General features: G+C 36.2%; 1 protein-coding gene and 1 long non-coding RNA gene across 3 annotated transcripts in view; one reads left to right on the forward strand and one right to left on the reverse strand.

Annotated features, from left to right (window-relative positions):
- The window catches only part of EP300 (EP300 lysine acetyltransferase), a 73,845-nt gene that overhangs the window by 22,746 nt on the left and 28,044 nt on the right, over positions 1-23,055 (forward strand). The window contains exons 3-11 of one of the 2 annotated variants that reach the window (XM_079140782.1): positions 7,378-7,554; positions 9,143-9,404; positions 10,480-10,593; positions 11,698-11,943; positions 16,906-16,999; positions 17,572-17,709; positions 19,335-19,452; positions 20,093-20,267; positions 22,978-23,055. In XM_079140782.1, the coding sequence (XP_078996908.1) occupies positions 7,378-7,554; positions 9,143-9,404; positions 10,480-10,593; positions 11,698-11,943; positions 16,906-16,999; positions 17,572-17,709; positions 19,335-19,452; positions 20,093-20,267; positions 22,978-23,055 (1,402 nt within the window). The remainder of the gene's footprint in view (positions 1-7,377; positions 7,555-9,142; positions 9,405-10,479; positions 10,594-11,697; positions 11,944-16,905; positions 17,000-17,571; positions 17,710-19,334; positions 19,453-20,092; positions 20,268-22,977) is intronic. The other variant, XM_079140781.1, reaches the window with a different exon arrangement.
- LOC306661705 lies at positions 12,073-15,066 on the reverse strand. Its single transcript, XR_013763945.1, has 2 exons — positions 13,043-15,066; positions 12,073-12,974 (listed from the first exon to the last, which is right to left on the reverse strand). It is a non-coding gene; the product is annotated as an uncharacterized lncRNA (long non-coding RNA).

Raw genomic sequence — 23,055 nt, forward strand, 5'->3', positions numbered from 1 at the left:
ATTCTTCTTTTCTGACACTTACTATTGCTGTGTCAGTGTAACTTACTTGGAATATTTGGAGTAAGAGAGAAGCAAGAAGGTAGCCAGGCACAATGGGATATGCCTGTAATCCCCAAGACTCAGGAGGTTGAGGCAGGAGGAACACAAGTTTGAGGCTAACATGAGCAACTTAGCAAGACCGTGACTCAGAATTTATTAGGGATGTGGCCCAGTGTGGCCCAGTGGTGGTAGAGCATCCCTGGGTTTAATACCTAGTACTACCAACAACAAAACAAAATGAGAAGGTAAAATACTTCCTGCAGGTACCTGCCCTCCTCATGTTTGTTTATAGATCTAATTTTTTCCACCCCCCCCCCCCCCCCACTTTTTTTCTTGCTGTACTAGGGATTGAACCCAGGGGCACTCTACCTCTGAGCTATATCCCCAGCTCTGTGTATATGTATTTTTATTTTAATTTTGAGACAGGATTTCATAAATTGCCTGGGCTGGCCTCAAATGTTGAATCCTTCTGCCTCAGCCTCCTGAGTAACTGGAATGACAGGCTACCATGCCAACTCAATGTTTATATTCTTTTGGGGAGAGGAGTTGGATGACAGATATTAAATCTTGACTGATTAATAAAATATTTACTTTGAGTTTTGGCTTTTGTACTGGAGATAGAGCCGTGAATGAACTTAACTTCATGGAACTTACTTTCTACAGGGCACACAAGGCAAAAATGTTTAGTATGCCAGGCGAGTGCTATGGGGGTTTCGGGGGAGGCTCACTATGAGACTGAGAATATTTAGATAGGAATGGGTTGTTATTCTCGTTTTCATCTAAATCACAAATTTCTTGCATCAGCATTATTTCAGGACCTGAATTTATGGCAGTGAACACATCCTTATCCTTAAGGAGTGTATATTTGATGGAAAGGGACTAAATTATGGAGGTTTAGGATGAGGCACACATTTAAAAGATACAAGTATTTTTTAAAACTATTTTTTTCTTTATTGTAGGAAGAAAAGTCTACTAAATTTTCCTGTTAGATTAAAATAAATTCAAGTCAGAGTGTTCAGATTACTAGCCAGCACTTGCCCTTTGACTTTACCAAGTCCTAAAATTATCTTACAGCGGCTATGAACAGCAGTTGGGTGGAAGATATGATTATGCTGCTAATAAAGACTTCGGTTGGATTAATACTGTATAAATTAATGCAGGGTTTCATCTACTTTGGAACTAAGTTTGAATTTATTCAAAACATTAATATTCTGGATACTTATTTTTTCAGTATCTTTTTTTTTTTTTTTTAAGAAAATCCGTTCAATGAGAGCCTATTTTGATCTGGAACACAGAGTTTAAAATCAGTGTTATTAAGTAATATCAGACAGGCTGGTTGTGGTGGTACACACCTGTATGCAGCCTTAGCAACTTAGAGGACTAAAGCAACTTACGAGACCCTGCCTCAAAAATTAAAAAGGGTTGGACTGGTGCACTGGCCAGGCCTATAATCCCATTGACACAGGAGGATACCAAGTTTGAAGCTAGCCTCAGAAACTTGGCAAGACCCTGTCTCACAGTAAAAATTTAAAAGGTCTAGTGATGTGGCTCAGTGATTAAGCACCCCTGAGTTCACTCCCCAGTACCAAAAATAAAATAATAATAAGAAATATATCAGACAATATAAATATATTTAAATTAGTGTTAGAGTCTTAATAGGTATTTAATGTGTGCCAGGGCTGTTTGTAACAATAGTCCTAAAAAGAAATAAGTTTAATTCCCATTATATTTGTAAGGAAACAAAGTCTCAGGGTTATAGAGAACTCTTGGGTTTGTGAATTAAAAGCTCAAGTTAATTCCTGTAGTTAATGCCATTCAGTTATTATGATTCATATATTGATCCAAAGCCTACACAGCTAAAAAAACAAAGTGGTAATGTTTGCTGCAGCATTTGTCTTCTGACTTACTATAATCTTATATACAGTGATCATCGCTAGAGTTAAACTAACAGTAATAGTCAAGACTATTTTCTGTAACCCTTTCCACAGTCCTTCTTTAATAATCCCTGGACCCTTTACAAACAGAATTCTGGAGCATCTTTATTACTTTTCAGTTCATTTTACTCTGTAGTCTTAGGTCTGGGGAAAAAGAAAGCCTAACCCATATTTCCTCTGACATACTTGTGTTACCTGGATCCACTTAGTTTCATCTCCATATTTTTTATACCTTATGACTGATGAAAATTGGTGTTTAAAATAACAAAAATCACAAGTGTGGGGTGTAGCTCAGTGGTAGAGTACATGCTTAGCAAACTGAGGCCCTGAGTTTGATCTCCAGCACCAAAAACCCAAACAAAAAATCTCTTGAGCATCATTCATTCACTTGAGTGTTGGCTTTAGGAGTAATCTCCTTCTGGGCAAAACAGGAGTTTTAATGTCAGTTTTGGAGCTCTTTTAAAATTAGCATCAGTTTGTGATGTTGAAGAGTCCTGAACCTATAAAATTTTAAACTAAGAGCTATGATTATTGCATCTCTGTTTTAGAACTTAAATGACTTGGGTTGAGAAAGTAGTACAGCAAGTAGGAAGTAGGAAGGACTGGTTAAGGGCTTATTAGGTGGAAGGCAGGAAGGAAGAATCCATATGGAGAGAGAAACTGAAAAAGTGTTTAGAATTTGGTGTAGGTTGAGGGCTCTGGTCTATATTTGCTGTTGATTGCCCAGTGCTTTAACATATATGACTTGCATATAGATAATAACATAGTATTAACTTGCATTACTGTGGTGAATGCAGATCTGACATAGGGATTTTTGACCCTGTTGTAAATGTTTCTAAAGTGTTAGCATTCTTTACATTTTGTGCTCTGCTCTTCACTTATTTGTCAATGTCCGTCGCCCCCCCCCCCCCCGTTCTCGTTGATTCCTGTGTTGCCCAGCTTTCTAGTGTTAATATTATTGGAAACATAGAGGTAACTTGTGGAATCAGAGTTTTTTGAGGATGGGTATTTGAGAATGAACCCAGGGTTGCTTACACATTGAGCCGCATCCCCAGCCCCACCCTTTTGTGTGTGTGTGTGTGTAATTTTGAGATAGGGTCTGTGTTGCATAGGGCCTTGCTAATTTGCTGAAGCTAACTTTGAATTTGGAATCCTCCTGCCTCAGCCTCCCAAGTCACTGGGATTACAGGCATGCGCCACTAGGCCGAGCCAGATTTATTTATTTATTTCCCTCCCTTCCCTTCTTTCCCTTTACTCTCGTTCCTTTTTTTTTTTTTTTTCTTTCCCTTTAGAAAAGAAAAAATAGTGCCCTGCAGTTTTTTCTTAACTTCTTCAAACTGTGACTTCCTTATTCTCTGCTTTTTCAGTTTAGGTGGATGTCTGGTATGGTGATGGGTAGTTGAACAGCTGGAGCACATTAGTTATAGAGAAGGAAACAAGATCAAGTCGCTACAAGGTAGCATAAATTAAGTATAGTATATTTTCCTCCTGTTTTTTTGTGGTAGAGACTAGGAAAGGGGTTCAGGAGACAGGATAGTGATAGGAAGATTGCTTATATCTTATTTTCTAATTCTAAGGAGAACTCTGAGGGAGATGAACGAGGGCAGAAAAACCAGGGAGTCTTTGACATAGTGACCAAAAACATCAAGAATAAAACACTGGGGGCTGGGGAGATAGCTCAGTCGGTAGAGTGCTTGCCTTGTAAGCACAAGGCCCTGGGTTCGATCCCTAGCACCCAAAAAAAAAAGAATAAAACACTGCCACTTGACTCAATCAGTACAGTTTATATATTTGGGACTCTAGTCTATAGTTCTATAGAGAGCTTGGAGTTTGTAGGTAATGCATCATGACAGAGGGAACCAGAATGTCAGGAACTTGTTTAAATGGTTGCTCTAGGCAGGCAAGTAGTATCCCTGCAGACAGTCATGAAACACCAGATTGTATTGGTATGTACTTGAGTAAAGATGTTACACTTATTAACAGACACCAAGACAGCTTACAAATTCCAGAATTTTGTTTACTCAAAGGTTGTAGCTCAGTCGTAGAGCACTTGGCTAGGACGTGTGAGGCACTGGGTTTGATCCTCAGCACCACATAAAAATAAATAAAAGTATTGTGTTCACCTACAACTAAAATATTATTTTTCAAAAACAGACTTATAGACTGATTTGTTATCTCTTAATGTGTTACTCTCATGCATATGTGATAAATGGTTTTCATACTATCTCATGAATATCCATGCCAATTAAAGAAATAATTAAATGAAACCCAACTCCCAACTGTTAGAGTGTAAATATTAGTACTTTAAAAAGCATACTTGGCAACAATACTTATTTGAAGCTACCAAACATCCTGAATTCTTATTTCTGTATTTGCCCCTACAATCTTCCTGACCATTTAGAATATTCCAATTATGGAGAGGAGATTGAATCAGTAAGTTTTTTTTTATTTTGACTGATTTCTGTTCAGGTCACCCTATTCTTCTCTCTATCTTCCAAACAGTGCCACTCATTCTCCCATCATCATTAGAGCATTAGCCAAATTACTTATCTCTTAGTCTCTGATTGCATTTAAAAATGGAACTGATGTGATGTCATATTATGTAGATTTGCAGAAATATAAAGTAAATTTTATTTATAAATTCATTTATTTTTATGGCTTTTATCGTGTCTTTCTTTGAATCACTAAGGTGTGATGTTGAAAGTTTTAGGGTGTCTAGATGATAGAGCTACAAAGATAAACGAACTAAGGTTCTTTCTCTTGTTTTGGTCCTGGGATTAAACCCAGGGGTGCTTAACCACTGTGCCACATGCTTAGCCCTTATTTATTTTTTTATTTTGAGACAGGGTCTTACTAAATTGCTGAGGCTGGCCTTGAACCTTGTGGTCCTCCTCCTTCAGCCTCCTGAGTTGCTGGGATTACAGGCATGTGCCACTGCACCTGTCTAGGTTCTTTCCTTTTTGTGCATGGTCTGCCTATAGAAGAGGCACATGTTTTGACAAATGATCAACTATGTCACATTTGATTGAAGGCCTGAAAACATGGCAGTGTAGAAAAGGAGCTCTAACTGTGACAATAGAGGAGTCACAGTAGTAGCATTCAAAATTAAGAGGATGAGCAGAATCTGCAGGTGCTTGTTAGTTATGGTTGTACCACCTAAGTAAGCAAAAAATGAAAAATGAAAATTTCATCTTTGTGATCTTAGTATTTATTTCCTTTACAGGCAGGCTAGTATCACAGTCAAATAGTAAAAGAAATGTGCCACTATTCAGTTGTAGGAAAAGAAAAGCTTAAGGCAAATGTTAGAGACTGAAGAAGCATTATGGTTTCAGATTTATAAGGTATGGGTACAGAAAGTAGTAAGATGCCATGAAGAGACAGACTTCATGAAGGTCCTGGTTATACCATCAATGGTATGTCGTCCATTAATGCCGACAGAAGGCAAGGTCTTTTGAAATTAGTTTATATTAGCAGTGATGAGTTTGAATTAAGATGGTGACATTGAGCAGGTCTACATGGAAAGGGTGTGTGTATGTTTAGAATTGAAGGTTCTTTGGTAGGATTGAATCTGGCAGAGAGAGATGGAAGTCTGGTGTGGCACCTTTTAAATTGGGCAATAGCTTATAGTATTCTGAGTTACTATACTGAGTGCCTACTATTAGTCTCTAGTAGGAGTTGACGTACATTTGGGATCCTACAATTAGGTGGAGGGGAGCGTGGCTTCTAACTTTGTGTTTAAGGGAGAGAGTTGACAATTGCTTGAATCGTTTAAAATAAATTTTAGGACTAGGATTGTGGCTTCGTGGTAGAACACTTGTCTAGCATGTGTGAGGCACTGGGTTCTATTCTCAGCACTGCATACAAATAGATAGATACATACATATGTACATAAATATTCTTTGACAACCAAAAAATTTTTTTTAAATTTTAAGTAATTAGATGAATGAAAATGCATTTTTTCTAACTAAGTTTCATCATTATATAAGACATTCAACTTTTGAATATTTTTGTTTTGGTTTTGGTAATTGGGATCTCAGAAGTGTTTACCACTGAGCCACACCTGTATCCCTTTTTATTTTTTATTTTGAGATAGGGTCTTGCTAAGTTGCTGAGTCTGGCCTGGAATTTGTAATCCTGCCTCATCCTTCTGTGTAACTGGGAATACAAATGTACGACATCAAACCCACCTGGCTCTCGAACTATTAATACTCTTCTCAGTTAATCATCGTACATATGGCATGATGGTTTCAGGTGTACTAAACATAAATACAGAAAATCTACTTCAAAGTATATAGGAGTTGCAAAGTCAACTTACTTAAAGGGTTAAACAGATAATTTAATGAATAGAGTAGCTTTGTTTAGAGGGCAGCAAGGATTAGTGTACAGTCAACAGATTTGCATGTTCTTTCCAAAGGATTCAGAATCAAAAGGGGTGTAGAAAACATTGTTTCATTGTCCCTAAGTTAAAAAAAAAAAAGGATATATCTCACAAATGACCAGTTTTTTATCTTTTACAAAAATTAAATCATGGAGTACACAAACATTTCGTTCGACCTGTCAGACGCTGCCATGTTATATTTAGGCACAGGAGTTAGATGGCACAGGAATTTGAGTAGAATTGACCATAGTTTATACAATAAGTGAAAGTACATCAATGTAGTATCGTGTGACTTAATGGAAATGAAAGGCAAACCTTCTTTAATAGATAGTTATATGAAGATAATCAGAAGTGTTTCTAAAAGACCTTTATCTTAAGTATTTACATTAAATAACTTTGTAAATTTACTGTACTTCAGGCCCCTTGATCTTGATCTTAATCTTAAAAATGTACTTTCAAGGGCATGCTTTTATTTAATGTGTTTTGTGTGGTACTGGGGGTTGAACCCAGAGGTACTTTGCCACTGAGTTACACCCCCAGGACTTTTCTTTCTTTTTTTGGTACCAGGGATTGAACCCAGGGCTGCTTGACCACTGACCCACATCCCCAGCTTCTTTTTTTTTTGTATTTTATTTAGAGACAGGATCTCACTGAGTTGCTTATGGCCACACTAAATTTCTGAAGCTGGCTTCGAATTCATAATCCCCCTGCCTCAGCCTCCCAAGCCACTGGGATTACAGGCGTGGGCCACCAAGTCCGGCAAGGACTTTTATTTTGATACAGGGTATCACTAAGCTGCCAGAGTTGACCTTAAACTTGTGATCTTCCCATCTCAGCCTCTCAAATTGCTGGGATTACAGGCATATGTCATCACATTTGGCTAGTTATTCAATATGTTTTCTAATATGAATAGAGGATTTTCTTTAAACTTGTTTCATATATGGAAAATGAAATGGGAAAGGGCATAAGTAATATCTTAGTAACAGGTGAAAGGAAATTAATTTCTCTTCTGTTTCTTACTGTTAGATGGGAATGATGAGCAACCCCAATCCTTATGGGTCACCATATACTCAGAATTCTGGACAGCAGATTGGAGCCAGTGGCCTTGGGCTCCAGATTCAGGCAAAAACTGTACTACCAAATAGCTTATCTCCATTTGCAATGGACAAAAAGGCAGTTCCTGGAGGTGGAATGCCCAATATGGTGAGTACTTATCAGTAACTAGTGTGTCTAAACTGGCAATTTAACAACAAAATAAAAACATAAAGCTTTGATACCTTCTGTATGTGCTAGGATTTGTACATTAGGAGCCTGAATTACACTAAGTATGTAATGGGTGAACCCTCCGAGGGAAGAGGAGGAGACTTGGTGTGTTTTTTTCCTGTTTCCTATGGTTATTAACCAGTGAGAGGGCTCATCCAAACAGGAGCAAGAAAGCTGCATAATGAAGTTTCAGGGGCTAGCCTGAATTTGGCTGGTAAGCAAATCTGAGGAATAGGAAAGTGAAACCTCTCTGCTCTTGTGGGAAGGATTCTCTGTCAAAGGATCTCAATTCTCATTGACTGCATCTACTGATTTTTTTTTTTTTTTTTTTTTTTTTTTTTGCTACTACCATACCAAAGCTTGAACCCACCGCCTCAAGCATGCTGGGCAAGTACTCTGCCAAGAGCTACACCCCCAACTCTTTTAATTTTATTTTGAAACAGTCATCTTCAGTTGCCCAGGCTGGCATCTTAAAATTCTTTTTTAAGTGCAGAGTCCTATAGTAACTTTATTTCTATTTGAAATGTTTTAGTTTTTTGTTTTTCGTCATGGAAACTGACCGCCTATATTTTGGATAGTCCACTAGGTACTAGAAAAATAAAAATTAAGAAAACATGGCGGAACTGGAGTTGTGGCTCAGTGGTAGAGCACTTGACTGGCATGTGTGATGCCCTGGGTTCAATATTCAGCACCACATATAAATAAATAAAATTTTAAAAGATCCATTGAAACTAAAACAATACTTGAAAAGATGGCATCTCTGTCCTCAGAAAGACTTATTACTTTTTTTTATTTGGAGAAACTTACTTTCCAGAGTTTGTAAATTTTTTTTTTTTTTTTAACCCTCTTGACCTCTAGTGAGTCAACCAAGAAGTTCCTCATTCTTTTTTCTTTTTTATGGTACTGAGGATTGAGAGCCCAGGTTTGCTTTACCAGTGAGTTATATCTTTAACATATTTTTTAAAATATTTTTTTTAGTTGTCCATGGAATTTTATTTATTTATATGTGATGCTGAGAATCAAATCCAGTACTTCACACGTTAGGCAAGCACTCTTCCACTGAGCCACAATCCCAGCCCCTCCCTTTTTTGAGAGAGGATCTCACTAAGTTGCCAAGGCCGAGCTCAAATTGGTAATCCTCTTGGCCTCAGCCTCCTGAATAGCGGGGATTACCATACCTGGCAGGTACCTTGTTCTTTAAAACCTAAAGGAGTCTTACGCCTTAGTACTACTCACTTTCCCCTCTCCCAGTGGAGTTTACATTGTTCTTCTCTTTAATTTAGTTCTCTGTATATCATAAATTAATTACATCATTTGTTAATGCCATAATTTTTTCTTACTAAATTGAGCTTCTTGGTGGAGTCATCATTTATTTATGTATTTGGAACCCCCATCAAAAAAAAGAAGTCTTGCATATAGTAGACCAACCATAAAGATCTTAATAGAAACTATCTAGATCCCTATTTAATAAGAGATGACACACTATGACATTTACTGTTAAATGTATCTTTATTGTTATATCCCACAGGGCCAACAATCTGCCCCCCAGGTCCAGCAACCAGGCCTGGTGACCCCAGTTGCCCAGGGGATGGGTTCTGGAGCACATACAGCTGACCCAGAGAAGCGAAAGCTTATCCAGCAGCAACTGGTTCTCCTTCTCCATGCTCACAAGTGCCAGCGCCGGGAACAGGCTAACGGGGAAGTGAGGCAGTGCAACCTTCCCCACTGTCGCACAATGAAGAACGTCCTGAACCATATGACACACTGCCAGTCAGGCAAGTCCTGCCAAGGTGAGTGGACCCACATAAGAAGTTGTTGGTTATGTTTTTTACGTTGATTATTCTGATGGTATTATGGGTATATACATATGTCCAAATACATTAAAAATGTGTGTGTGTGTGTAGGTTTTTTAATATCTCAGTAAAGCTTTAAAAAATATTCCATTGTCTGGGTGTGCTACAGTTAATCCAGCTGGTAAAGGACCACTTGGCTATCCAGCAATTATGAATAATGTTGCTATCAACAAAGATCGTTTCGAGACTCCTCTACTCATAGTCCTCCAGTACATCAGGAAATGATAAAAATTAAGTTCATTTAATGAGCAGATGTCTAGAGAGATAGTATGAGAGTTAAGATTCAAAGATCTTCCACTTTGTGGCCAGGCGCCTTAGTGCATGCCTGTAATCCTAGCAGCTTGGGAGCCTGAGGCAGGAAGATCACTAGTTCGAAGCCAACCTCAGCAACAGTGAGGTGTTAAGCAACTCAGACCTCTTTAAATAAAATACAAAGTAGGGCTGGGAATGTGGCTGAGTGGCCAAGTTGTCCCTGAGTTCAATATCTGGCACCCACCCTCAACCCCCCCCAACCCCAAAAAAGGTCTTCCATTTTGAGATGGTCCTTGCTGGCTTTGATTTGCCCCATTATATTATCCTTTTCTTATCATTGAAGATATACTAACAGTCTTGTACCCAAATACTGTTTAATAGTCTCACCCAGCTAGTTTTATCCAATTTAGTAGTAGTTTGTGTATAAAGTAATTAAAAATTTGTTTGTAGGCATGTGTCAGCATATTGACTTAGAATATCTTTAAGTATGTCATATTGCATAGTGGTAGAAAATGGGGGCTTTGAAACAGAGTTTGAATCTAGCTGTGAATACTGTGGCCATGTGCAAAAAACTTTTTTCTTGTTGTTGGCCTGTTTTTGTACTCTTAAACTCTTGAGTAGTAATAGGTGCTATACAGTAGCACAGTTAAGAAGGTAAAATGTGTTGATACAGTGGTAGCACTTAGTAAGTGATCAAGAAGTTAGCTCTGGTTTATGTAAAAAGAAAATCCTGCTCTTGAAAATGTTTTCTCCATTTTAGTGGCACACTGCGCATCTTCTAGACAAATCATTTCACACTGGAAGAATTGTACAAGGCACGATTGTCCTGTGTGTCTCCCTCTCAAAAATGCTGGGGATAAAAGAAATCAACAGTGTAAGTGATGAAGTCTTTTGAAGTTTATACCACAGCTATTCTGAGACTCTCACCATGCTATTTGATAGAATCTAGAGTACTTTTTTTTTTTTTCCTTTTCTCTTCTTGTGGTACTGGATTTAAACTCAGAGCCTCACACATACTAGGCAAGTGCTGTACTACTGAGCTATATTCCCAGCCCAGGGTACTTCTTGATTATGTGATGTTCCTGTAATTGCCTGGTACTGTCATACTATGTTGAAAAAATGGTTTTTTCCTTTTGATTTTTCTGCTTCCATTTAACCACATTAATGTGTGGAATTGAACTGTTTAATAGCTAAAATAAGATCCAGGAACTCTCAATATTCATTCTTCTATTTAAACAGCAGTAGGTGAATTTGTGCTCCATTTTAAATGCATGGAAATTTAAATATAATTGCTTTGGCAGTGAGCAAGTTACTTTCTTATACCTGAAATCTAAATAGTCAGATAATTTGAAATTATTTTAACAGAAGTAAAAACAGATTTTTTCAAATCTCTTGATGAAAAAGTACTTTTCAAAGACAAGTATAAGTAAAAATGCATTTTAAAAGTACATCTATCACATTTCTGTCACCATAAACTTTAAGCATTTAGGGTTGTAAAGGATGTGACAATGGAAGTTCATTAAATCATGAATTCCCCAGAAGAAAATTCAGAATAGGAAATAATTCACCAGAGGGAAGAAACACACAAAGTTCACTGTGTAATTTGTAATGGAATAGATAGCATTTTTTTTTTTTTTTTTTTTTTTTTTTTTTTTAAATCTCATTGACAGAAAAGATGCTTCGTGATTTGGTTATTTGTGTGGTTCTGAGGCATTCATATACTATTGGTGGGGACTTTGATACAGCCTGTTTGGTATTTTGGACAAAAAACTTTCATACCTATGATCCCTTTCAATCCCATTCAGTTTTGCATCTAGAAAGTTTTTTCACAGATAATGGGAGACAAGATACATGAGATTTCATAATCACCTAACAATAATTTTGTGGTTTTTGAAATTTAAACGTGTCAGTCTTTTTTTTTTTTTTCTCCCCCCCACCATCTTTAATATTGTAATGCCATGTCTTTCATCTTCTATAGCAATTTTGACTGGAGCACCAGTTGGACTCGGAAACCCTAGCTCTCTAGGGGTGGGTCAACAGTCTACCCCTAGCCTAAGCACTGTTAGTCAGATTGATCCCAGCTCTATAGAAAGAGCCTATGCAGCTCTTGGACTACCCTATCAAGTAAATCAGATGCCACCACAACCCCAGGTACAGGCGAAGAACCAGCAAAATCAGCCGTCTGGGCAGTCTCCCCAAGGCATGCGGCCCATGAGCAACTTGAGTAAGTTTGTGTCTTCCTAGTAGCAGAGATGATATCGGTTGGGTGTATAAATGACATCTGTACTTGCAGTATTAACTACTTATTCTTTTCTCTCTTATTTTCTTAATTTTGGATATAAATTTTTCTTAAAAATCACACCATAGAAGAATCCTTTATGATCCATATACTAGAGGTAACACTTTTGAATTACATCATTTTTTATCTTTTTTTTTTTTTTTTTTTTTTTCATTTTGCATATAGGAGTTTAAATTTCTAGAAATGAAAGTTAGACAAGATCCCTGTGTTATTCCGTATCTTCTAACTACTGTGTGTATATCTTTCATAATCTGTATCTAGTACATCTTTTTTAGTAGTTGTGTAGTATTTCATTGTATATAATGATCTATTACAAATGGACTTTGAGGTTTCCAATTATTTTGCAGTTTTAAAACTCAGCAGAAATTGTATTTGGCTTAAGGTATTATTTAGGTTTGAAATGTAGAGAAATGATTGTAGTTATTGTTGCTGTAGATTTCATGTAACTGGCATCAGGAATAGTGTGCCTTTGGAAATAGATTTTTGAATAAACTGGTTTGCCAGTGTTCTGATATCCTAATTTGGTGTTTATTTCTTGCTCTGTTTGCATGTGATAAAAAGTGCTTTGCCCTCTGACTTTCCTTTTGCTCTCAGGCAGTTAAACATCTAAGTCATTTTGTTTAAAAAGTTAGATTCACAGGAGGCCTTAAGTTTTCAAGTGCTGTTTTACCTCCCACCCCTTCTTCCAGTGCTGGAATAGAACCCAGTGAGCCAGGCATGTGCTTTCCCACTGTACCACTCTCCTAGTCCTGTTCTCCCCCCCCCCCCCCCTTTTTTTTTTTTTTTTTAATTAAAGCTTTTTTCCACTGGGATGTTCTATTACCATTTTTATTTTTTGGTACTGGGGGCTGCACCCAGGGACTTTTTACCACTGAGCTACTAGCATCCCCAGTTATTTTATTTTTTAATTTTTAAATTTTTCTGTTTTGCATCAGAATCTCACTAAGTTGTTGAGGCTGGCCTCAAATTTGGTGATTCTCCTGCCACAATCACCCAAGTCACTGGGATTCCACGTGTGACCCACCGTGCCCTGCTCTATTTTTATTTTTTTTTTAATATTCAGTCAAGGCATTTTCTCCTTGTCTGTTTGTGTTTACTAATAAAAAGTTTAGTCATGCCTTGGAATTCACAGGGTCTGGTTCCAGGATTCCCCACAGATACTGAAATCATAGGATGTTCAAGTCCCATATATAAAGTGACACTATGTTTTCATATAACCTCTAAACAACAACTTATATAAATTCAGTCATCTCTTCATTGCTATGTAGTTATCTTACTATATCTTTTAGGGGCTAATAAGAATAAAAGTCTAAATATGTTCAGTACAGGAAAAATTCTTTCCACTTAAATACTTCCTTTTTCGCAGTACTGGGGATTGAACCCAGGACCCCACAGATGCTAGGCAAGCAGTACACCATTAAGCTATCCCCCACCATGCCTCCTTGAGTATATTTCTGTTATTTGAACAAACGAAAATGTTTTGATGCTTTACCAAATAGACATAAAATGCCTCATCCACCTCATTTTAACCCTAAGACATTCTTAGGGACTGTGTCAATAAGATGGATTAGATATGTAATTAGAAATTTAGAAAAATTCTGTCCCGAAATTGGGGCTACAAAAAATGTCTGTGTCCACAACAGTAGTAATTTAAAATCTACGTTCTTCCCTTGGTCATTAATGCAAATTTGAGGTAAAGATAACATTTTGGTGAATTCTTCATCCCTGTTTCCAATATATGAATAAAAATTTTGCCTTAAATTCTAAATTGGAGTTTTTTTAACCTACCTAGAGTCAGATAAAGACTGTCTATACATATCTTTTACCTAGATTTGCTATTTTTCCACATTTTTACCATATTTGCTTTTTTTCTGTATGGATTTGAGGCATCTCAACTTTTTATTTTATTTTTTGGCATCTCAGTTTTTTATAACTAATTACATTATAGCATATATCCTAATAAGGGCACTGTATAATTATATCATTATCAAGCCTACAAAATTTTTCTGTGGTGCTGAGGATCGAACCCAGTACCTCGCATGTGCTAGGCAAGCACTCTACCACTGAGCTACAACCCCAGCCCTACAAAATTTAATATTTATTCAATAATGTCATCTGACATATATACAACATTCATTTAAATTTCCCCACTTTACCCCAAACTCTGTGTACACATTTTTTGGTCATGCCTCTTCTGTCTCTCTTAATCTAAAAGTCATCTGACTAAATTGTCCCACTGTATGGATTTGTCTGATTATTTCCTTGTTAAACTTTTCAGACTAACATTTCTTAGCAGTGGTATGTGTGTGAACATTTTTTAAAATATCAGTTATCAATGTATCTTCATATTCCTGTTTGCCTTTAATGCCTTTTTGTGGGGGAGTTGGGGTACTGGGGATTGAACTCAAAGATATTTTATCACTGAACCACATTCCCAGCCCTTTTCGGGTTTTTTGTTTGTTTGTTTGTTTGTTTGAGACAGGCTTTCTAAGTTACTTAGGGTCTCCCAAGTCACTGGGATTACCGGTGTGCACCCCAAGCCTAGATTAATGCCTATTCTTTATAGTATTCCTGTTCTCTTGTTTTATTGCTGCCCTTCAAATTTTTTATCATCTTTCAGGTATTTTATAAAAATTCTGTTATTATGAGACACTTACTTTCTCAGTTTGCTTTTGTATTCTTTTTACAAAGACTTTACATCTCACTTATTTGGTAGCTCTTATCTCTAGTTTATGTCCCCAGTATTTGAGATCATTCAAATATAGTATTTATTATGGAGGTATGTCACACCATCTTAACCTAACGTAGTACTGGTGAGAATGAAAAACTGAAGCAAACATAATGATGCCATGTGGAAAATACGTTCACAATTCCAACTTGGGTAGCAGGTATGTCTCATTGTGGCACAATTGGCTGTAGTACTGGAATATATCAGGGTGTGAATTTTAGGTAACAGATGGACAAGGTAGTAGTAGAAAAATGATATGCAGCTTTCAGATGTTCCATGCTGGAGTGTGGAATAGACATACTAAGGGGGCTTGGGAGCTTGGTCTCAAGTATAGCTTACCATCAATTAGAGCCCTATGTGATTATGTTGTAACACTTTCTCAATCTTCTGGTTACTAGTGCATTCAGTTAGTCTGAAAATTTTATTGGGATGAGATCCCTTCTAAGATTTAGAAAACAAGTATATTCTCTTGCTGGTTCTTGGGTGCTATGGATTTTCTTTCTTTTAATTTCTTGGTAATGCTGGTAAAGTCTGATTCCCTGCTTTCTTGTATTCTAAAGTGAATGTGCACTGTTAGGGTCTTAAGTAATTAATCAATGTAGCTGGGTATTTCTTCTCAAGCTATGATATAGCTATTACTGGGAACCAATGTTAAATGAATCTGGAGAATTTGGAAAGAATGTTTTTCTATTTCCTGTGCCATCAGAAAGAAGTAAGATATGCAAGTTCATATATTGTGTAGCTAGTTTTCTCCTTCATTGTACTATTGTTTTTGCCATCAGTAAAACAAATCTGTTACACATACACAATTTTTATATAAAGGTATTATTTACATATGAAGTGTCTATGGTGACAAATACAGAATTGTAAACAACACAGTTTAATTTTAGAAAGACCATTCTAGCAACTACTTTTCAGAGAGCCAGGCTGTTGATATCAGAAGAAAAATATTTAGGAACCACAATGAAAGAACAGTACTTGTCTTCATTAAATATTGTTTATAGATCTAGCTAATTTATTTGCATTTCAATGGGAAGTTTTGTTATTTTTGAAATAACTTTAGGTGTATATTAATAAAGTTCTGACATGAAAATCTGGTTTAGTGTGAATTTACTGTTGGATATTTTTAAATAAATTATTCATTATAATTGTTCATTGGAGAAGAAATACATACACATAGAGCTTATTCAAACCATTTTACAGGAATATTCAATTAAATGTGTTTTTCTTTAACCCTAACACTACATCTCATCCCAGTGTCGAGCAGTCAACATACGCCTATGTCCTTACGTAAATTTTCTGTGCTTATGAAAGTACATGTGTATAGTTCAGTTCTATGAATGATTTTGTAGTTTTAAATTTTTTGCTTCTTCTAATATTATTGAATCTATGCTACTGTAGAGTCTGGATCTATACATAGATAACAATAAAACAAATTATCAGAAGTGGAAATTCTATGTCAAAGAAAATTTGCATATGTTAATAGTCACCAAATACCTGTTCCTAGAGTTTCTTAGTTTATTCATCCTGCATTTGGGTTGAAAGTGGTTTTTTCCCCATAGTCCTTTGAACACAGTTTCAGTTTTTTATTTATATCTATTTACTTATTTATTTGTTATTGGGGATTTAAGCCAGGGTTGCTTTACCACTGAGCTATATCCCCAGCCCTTTTCGTTTTTCATTTTGAGACAGGGTCTCACTAAGTTGCTGAGACTGGCCTTGAACTTGAGATCCTCCCATCTCAGCCTCCTGAGCCTTGGGATTACAGACATATGCTGCTGCACCCAGCTCAACACATAGTTTTAAAATATCAACTTTTAAAAAGTTTTGACAGTTTCTTACATTTAAAAATATATTGTTTCAAATTCTTTAAGTGCAGTTCAGCATATTTCCTTTTTTTCAAAGCTGTTATATTTCTTTTTCTGGGAATTGCCCATTTCTTTCCTCTTGGATTATCTTTTATTGGTTTCATAAGGGTACTTTCGTGTATTAGCTTTTACGTGTATTAGCTTTTACGTGTTGCTAAATATAATGTTGGTAATTATTGCATGTGCAGCAGAATTTTTCTGATTTGTCATTTGTCTCAATTTATGTTGTTTATTGAATGGTGGCTATTTTATTTATTTCTGTCTTCTGTTATTTACTTTGTTTTGAAATAGGTGCTACTCCTATGGGAGTAAATGGAGGTGTAGGGGTTCAAACGCCGAATCTTCTTTCTGACTCAATGTTGCATTCAGCCATAAATTCTCAAAAGTAAGTTTTGTTTTGCTTTGACCCTTAGTCACATTTCAGATGAATTCCTGAGTGTTTTAGCTAGCTTTCTTGATATTTTCTTTATGAAATAAGAGAAATATGTTGTACTTTCTACTCTTACTTTAAATCATATCAGTAATCTGGGGTAACCTATAGAACTCCAAACACAGTAGGAAGTTTTAGGATCACATCAGCATGAAAATAGAGTTCTACATATCCTGTAGTTAAGAGCCCCATTATCCAAGGAGTTCCTGAGACAAGCTATGTTCAAGTGACAGCTTCGTCATTTGACATGATCTTGTTTTTCCGAACACAATTCTTTATTTTCTCCTTTATGGAAGGAAGTATAATTCTTTTTTCCCCTCTCACCAGTGCAAACACATAAACAAATGTAGTTATGCATATATTCCCCCTTGTGTACATATACTTGCCATAGGGAATTAGTCCCCCCTTTATGCATATAGGCTTGCCCTTGGTTATTGGACCCATGGCAGTAATCACTGTCAGCACTAATTAAATGAGGTCTTCTCTCTCCTCCCTGTCACTAAAAATATTTTATGACTACTTTAAAGCCCAATGATAAATGAAAATGCCAGTGTGGCCTCCCTGGGTCCCATGCCAACAGCTGCTCAACCATCCAGTACTGGAATTCGGAAACAATGGCATGAAGATATTACTCAGGATCTTCGAAATCATCTTGTTCATAAACTGTAAGTAATATTGTGGGTATGTCTTATTTATAAGAGCTGTTACATCAGCATTCTTCCAATCTGCTAGACTTTTAACCACCAAAGAAGTATTACTGGTAATGATACTATCGATGTTGATAATTATGTTCTTGTGTCATTCTTGCTTCTCAGCCTTTCTTCTCTCTCCCGTTTATAGATTTTCAACTTTAACATTGTGTGAACTATTCTCCCTAGTGTCAACAAAGAATAAATTAATTTACAGTTGTTCATTTTAGTGTCATTGCCTTGCAGGATTTATATTTCATATGAAAACTTAGTTCTCAGTTTTTTAAAATATTGTAGAGGTAAGATCCTTTTCTGTTAATCCTGGTATAGCTTTTATTATGTTGACAAGTTCAATGTAGTTAGGTGGTTGCTCCGGTCTTCTGGTCTTCCAAATGTACATGATAGTTCATAAAATACTTTCTGCACTATGTGACTTTGATGTATGCCAGGTACTCCTCTTCACAGACTCCATCTTGAAGCAGTTTTTGTCAGATGAAAACATAGGGAGTGGTAAAATTTAGTGTACCCAAGATCAGAAAAGCAGAGTTTAGATTTTATGGATTAGACTTCACCCTTGAAAAAGCAAGAAGCATTTTTTCTTGGAGAAAGTAGTCTTTCCATTTCAACTCCACTCATAGCAGGATCTACTTTGTTTTACTCCTCCTACCGCATCCCCGCTCTTTTTTGGTGGGATTAGGAGATGATACTAGAGATTAAACCTAGGGTTGCAATACCACTGAGCTACAAACCCTAACCTTTTTTTTTTTTTTTTTTTTTTTTTTCTCCTTCAATTTTGAGACAGGGTCTCACTGAGTTCCTAATCTTGAACCTGAGATCCTCCTGCCTCTTTCTGCCTTTCAAGTAGTGTGTACTACTAGCCACATTTTTTTTTAATTGACTTGATTGAATCATCAGACTTATGTTGGTTTAATTTACTTTGTTGTTACATTAGCCTATCAGTTATTCCTGAGTTTCACTTAGGACTTATAATATGGTAGCACCATAAATGGAATTTGACAAGGCATGAATACTGTGGTTTTAATTAATTAATAAGGAATAACCATGTTGTAATTTTGTAATTAAATTGTTTTGGGAACTTTTATTTATTGATGGAGGCAGTACATTATTTCAGATTGATCTGGCTTGATGTTAAAAGCTTTTTGTGCACTTTGACCTTTTGTACCAACTCAAGTTGTGCCTTCTAAACTTCCACCTCCATTGTCTTGATCTGGTTCCTTCTAGTACTGTATAATTGAACTATTATGACGAAGGTCAGGGTTTTTTTCTTTTGGTTTTGTGCTTTATAATTTTGGGGGGTATTCATATAGAGTAATAGGAACCAGAGAATATTTTTATGGAGTCATTTCTTATATTGTAATCAGACCATTTTTGTCTTAATACAAAAAAATTTCATTTTGGTAAGTATTGCTATATATATATATGAATACATCTTTTTTTTTCCCCCGTTAATTCTGTATGTTCAGTGTACAAATCAGGAAAAATATAATTGTACGTTATATTTTATATAATAGTATTGTACATTTCTGTGACATGAGTGAAAAGCTGACATGGCATTACAATGGTAGGATATTCTGTTCCAGTGTTCAAGCCATATTTCCTACTCCGGATCCTGCTGCTTTAAAAGACAGGCGGATGGAAAACCTAGTTGCATATGCTCGAAAAGTAGAAGGGGACATGTATGAATCTGCAAATAATCGCGTGAGCATCAAATTTTGCTTTTCTGTTGAGAATTACAAGTGGACCTGTTCTGATTATTTAATTTACACTTCAGTAACATAACAGGTGATACAGTGCTTCTAAGAGTACTCCCTTTTAAAAGCTGCCTCATTGTTCTATGTCAGCACAGTCGATATAAAGCAATTTTTGTGTATAGCATCAAAGTTCTTATATTTTTCCACTTAATACAGTACACTCACATGTACTTTAGATTGTCACCTTAAAATGACAGATTTGTACTATTTTCTCTAGAACAAGTTATATTAGCTGTTCGAAATTTTCGTCTCAAGTAGTATTGTAGTTTCTCTATATTAATTGAACTTTCTTTTTAAATTGACACTAACTTGAAATGTAGGATGTTCTTTCCCTGTCTTATAAGTTACCAGTGTATATTTTGGAAACCTTCTTTTAGAGGTCATACTTTATTGTATAAATTCATAATAAAACTTATTAGCCACGTGATCATTCCAAACATGAACTTATTGTTGCAATGACCAAAGAAGATAAATTAGATTTTAGTTTCTGTCTACTCTTTAAATGAATCCTACATTTGTTCTTTATTTTTTCAGTTAACCAATGATAGTTCTTTTTTCCCTCAACTCTCTTCTTTCACTTCAAAAAGGCTGAATACTATCACCTTCTAGCTGAGAAGATATATAAGATTCAAAAGGAACTAGAAGAAAAACGAAGGACTAGACTACAGAAACAGAACATGCTACCAAATGCTGCAGGCATGGTACCAGTGTCCATGAATCCAGGGCCTAACATGGGACAGCCACAACAAGGAATGACTTCTAGTAAGTGGATTTACTTATGTTGGGAAGCAATTGATTGTGTATGTTTGTTTGTGTGTTGTCAGTACTAGGAATTGAACTCAGGGCCTTACATGCTACCACTGTGGTATGTCTGTCACCCTTCTATTTTATTTTGAGACAGGGTCTTACAAAGTTAGCCATGCTGACCTCAGTTATGCTCTTCCTGCCTGAGCCTCCCAACTAGATGGGATTAAAGACCTGTGCCACCTCACCCAGTTTATAAAATGGTTTCCAAACAAAGCCATTAATTTATATAAGCTGTGTAGTTCTTCTAGGGTTATCAGACAGCCTTTTGTCAATGAAATGAAACTAGTTAATCCACTAAATAGTTCATCCATGAGTAAAAACAACAATCAAGGACTGGGGTTGTAAATCAGTGGTAGAGAGCTTGTGAAACACTGGCATCAATTCTCAGCATCACATATTAAAAAAAAAAAGGTCAATCGACTGCTAAAAAAAAGTATTTTAAAAAATGACAGTTGAACTGTATATTAAGATTTCTGGACATGATACTGAATTCAGTAATAATCTGACATTTTTAGAACCCAAGATAGCCTGCTCTAATAGTGGAACCTAGAAAGTGATGGCTTGAGTTTGACACGCAGCCAGTAGAGGTAGACCAGCTGCTAGGTTCAGTCCCCTCCCCCTTAAGTGCTTCCTGAAAGTGCAGGAGATCATGTTGCAATGTTATGCTTCCTCAACACAGTGTATTCTGTGGCTATTGACAAATTTTTAGAAGCATAGTAGCATTTCAAATCCTGTCTTGTTATTTCTGGTTGTAACCTCATTCTCTACTTAATGATTTAACATAACTGTGACTATTACACATTACCTGGTTCATTCATTGACTTGTTATTAGGTCTAAATACTGAAATATGGAGTGGGACACAGACATAAGAACACAGGCTGTTGAAATGATGTGACAGAGGATATTTATTCCTATTGAGTTAGGGAATACTGGCTATCTGTAGGAAGTATGAACTGAAAGACCAAATAGCAATTCTTATACCAACTGTGGACCATTGGGACTAAGGAATTCATCTTCCTCAATCCTTGGCCTTTTGCAGCCATATTTGATAACTGCATTGTGCCAGATGCACTGTTGTTGTTGTTGTTGTTGTTGTTCGAGACAATCTCATGAAGTTGCCCAGGCTTCTGGTGTAGAACTTGCAGTCTTTCTACTTTGGCTTCCTGAGTAGCTAAGATTTCAGGCATCTGTCACTATATGCGCTCTTTTCTAACTGGGCCTAGGTATATAAAGAATTAGAGGACTGGGGAGATAGCTCAGTTGGTAGAGTGTTTGCCTTGCAAGCACAAGGCCCTGGGTTTGATCCCCAGCACCGCAAAAAAAAAAAAAAAAAAAAAAAAAAAAAAAAAGAATTAGAGCAGGATTTCTGGCAGAAAGAGTAGTACATATGGAGGCCCAATGGCAAGGGAAGAGAAATGTACTTTTTGAGAAGTATAAGAAAAAATGTTCTGGAATAAGAAAATTAGGAATAGATTGGAGAGATGACCTCAACACAAAAACAATGACTCAGAAAATAAGAGATAATGATTCAGAAAAAAATTTTTTGAATTAGTATAGTAACTAAGGAAATTAAGACGTACACATGTTTGAAATAATCGGTTGGTTAGAATATGCTCAAGTAGTCTAATATCAGTAAAAATAACATGGTAAGTTTGCTTTTAGCTCATATTGAATCTGACATTTTATAAAATGAGATCTTCCCTTATCCACATTCATAGCGATTAATCATAGATGAATATAGTGGTTTTAAGCTTTAAGAGAATATTAATATTGAAATAGACTATTCAAGAAAATGTAAAAGATATTGAGAAATTTCTCTATAACTAGACACTACCTGAAAGCTTCAAAGAAAAAAAATTGTAGAACGTATCAGAAGCAATACTGGACTGAACAAACTGAGGAAAGTATTTTCAATATTAAGGATGATAATCATCGTAATATGACATGAGGGAGGAAAAAGATGAATCAAGAGGAATTATGGAAAATATATATGAAGGAACAATTAACAAAATCAATAGTGATTATTTGGAGGGGTCTCTAAAAGGTAAAATTCCCATATACGACAAGTTATGAGTCACATGAAGTGGTGGTATCTCCTGTGCCTGAGACTTGACTGTGACTAACTCAGGAGGAAGGAGGTGGTCACTGACATCTTGTTTTGTCCCAGGATGGAGAAAATTAATATTTTTCTCTGCACACTTTGTTGGATATACAGATGATCCAAGAAGATTAAAATTCATGTTTATATTTAAATCTCACTTTAGAATTTTTTTATTTTTGTATTTAGGAAACATGATACAGTTCAATATAACATGAAGAGATTTTCTTCAGGCTCATGTCTAGTTCAGAGTGTTATTCTTTTGAGAGGTTGAGTTTTTCAAGCTATTTTATGTATACACACACACACACACACACACACACACACATACATATATATATAGGTTTTTTTTTTTTTTTAAGATGCTGATAGACCTTTATTTTATCCATTTTATTTTTATGTGGTGCTGAGAATTGAACCCAGTGCTTCACTCATGCTAGGCAAGTGCTGTAACACTGAACCACAGCTCCAGCCCACAAATTATTAACAATATATTGTGGATCGTTGTTCGATGAAGGGCAGCTGGTACAAAAATACTTGTTCAACCATTTCTTTTTCCATTCCAGATGGTCCTCTACCTGACCCAAGTATGATCCGTGGCAGTGTGCCAAACCAGATGATGCCTCGGATTACTCCACAACCTG

Source organism: Sciurus vulgaris, assembly GCF_902686455.1.
Source record: "Sciurus vulgaris genome assembly, chromosome: 5".
NCBI lineage: Eukaryota > Metazoa > Chordata > Mammalia > Rodentia > Sciuridae > Sciurus > Sciurus vulgaris.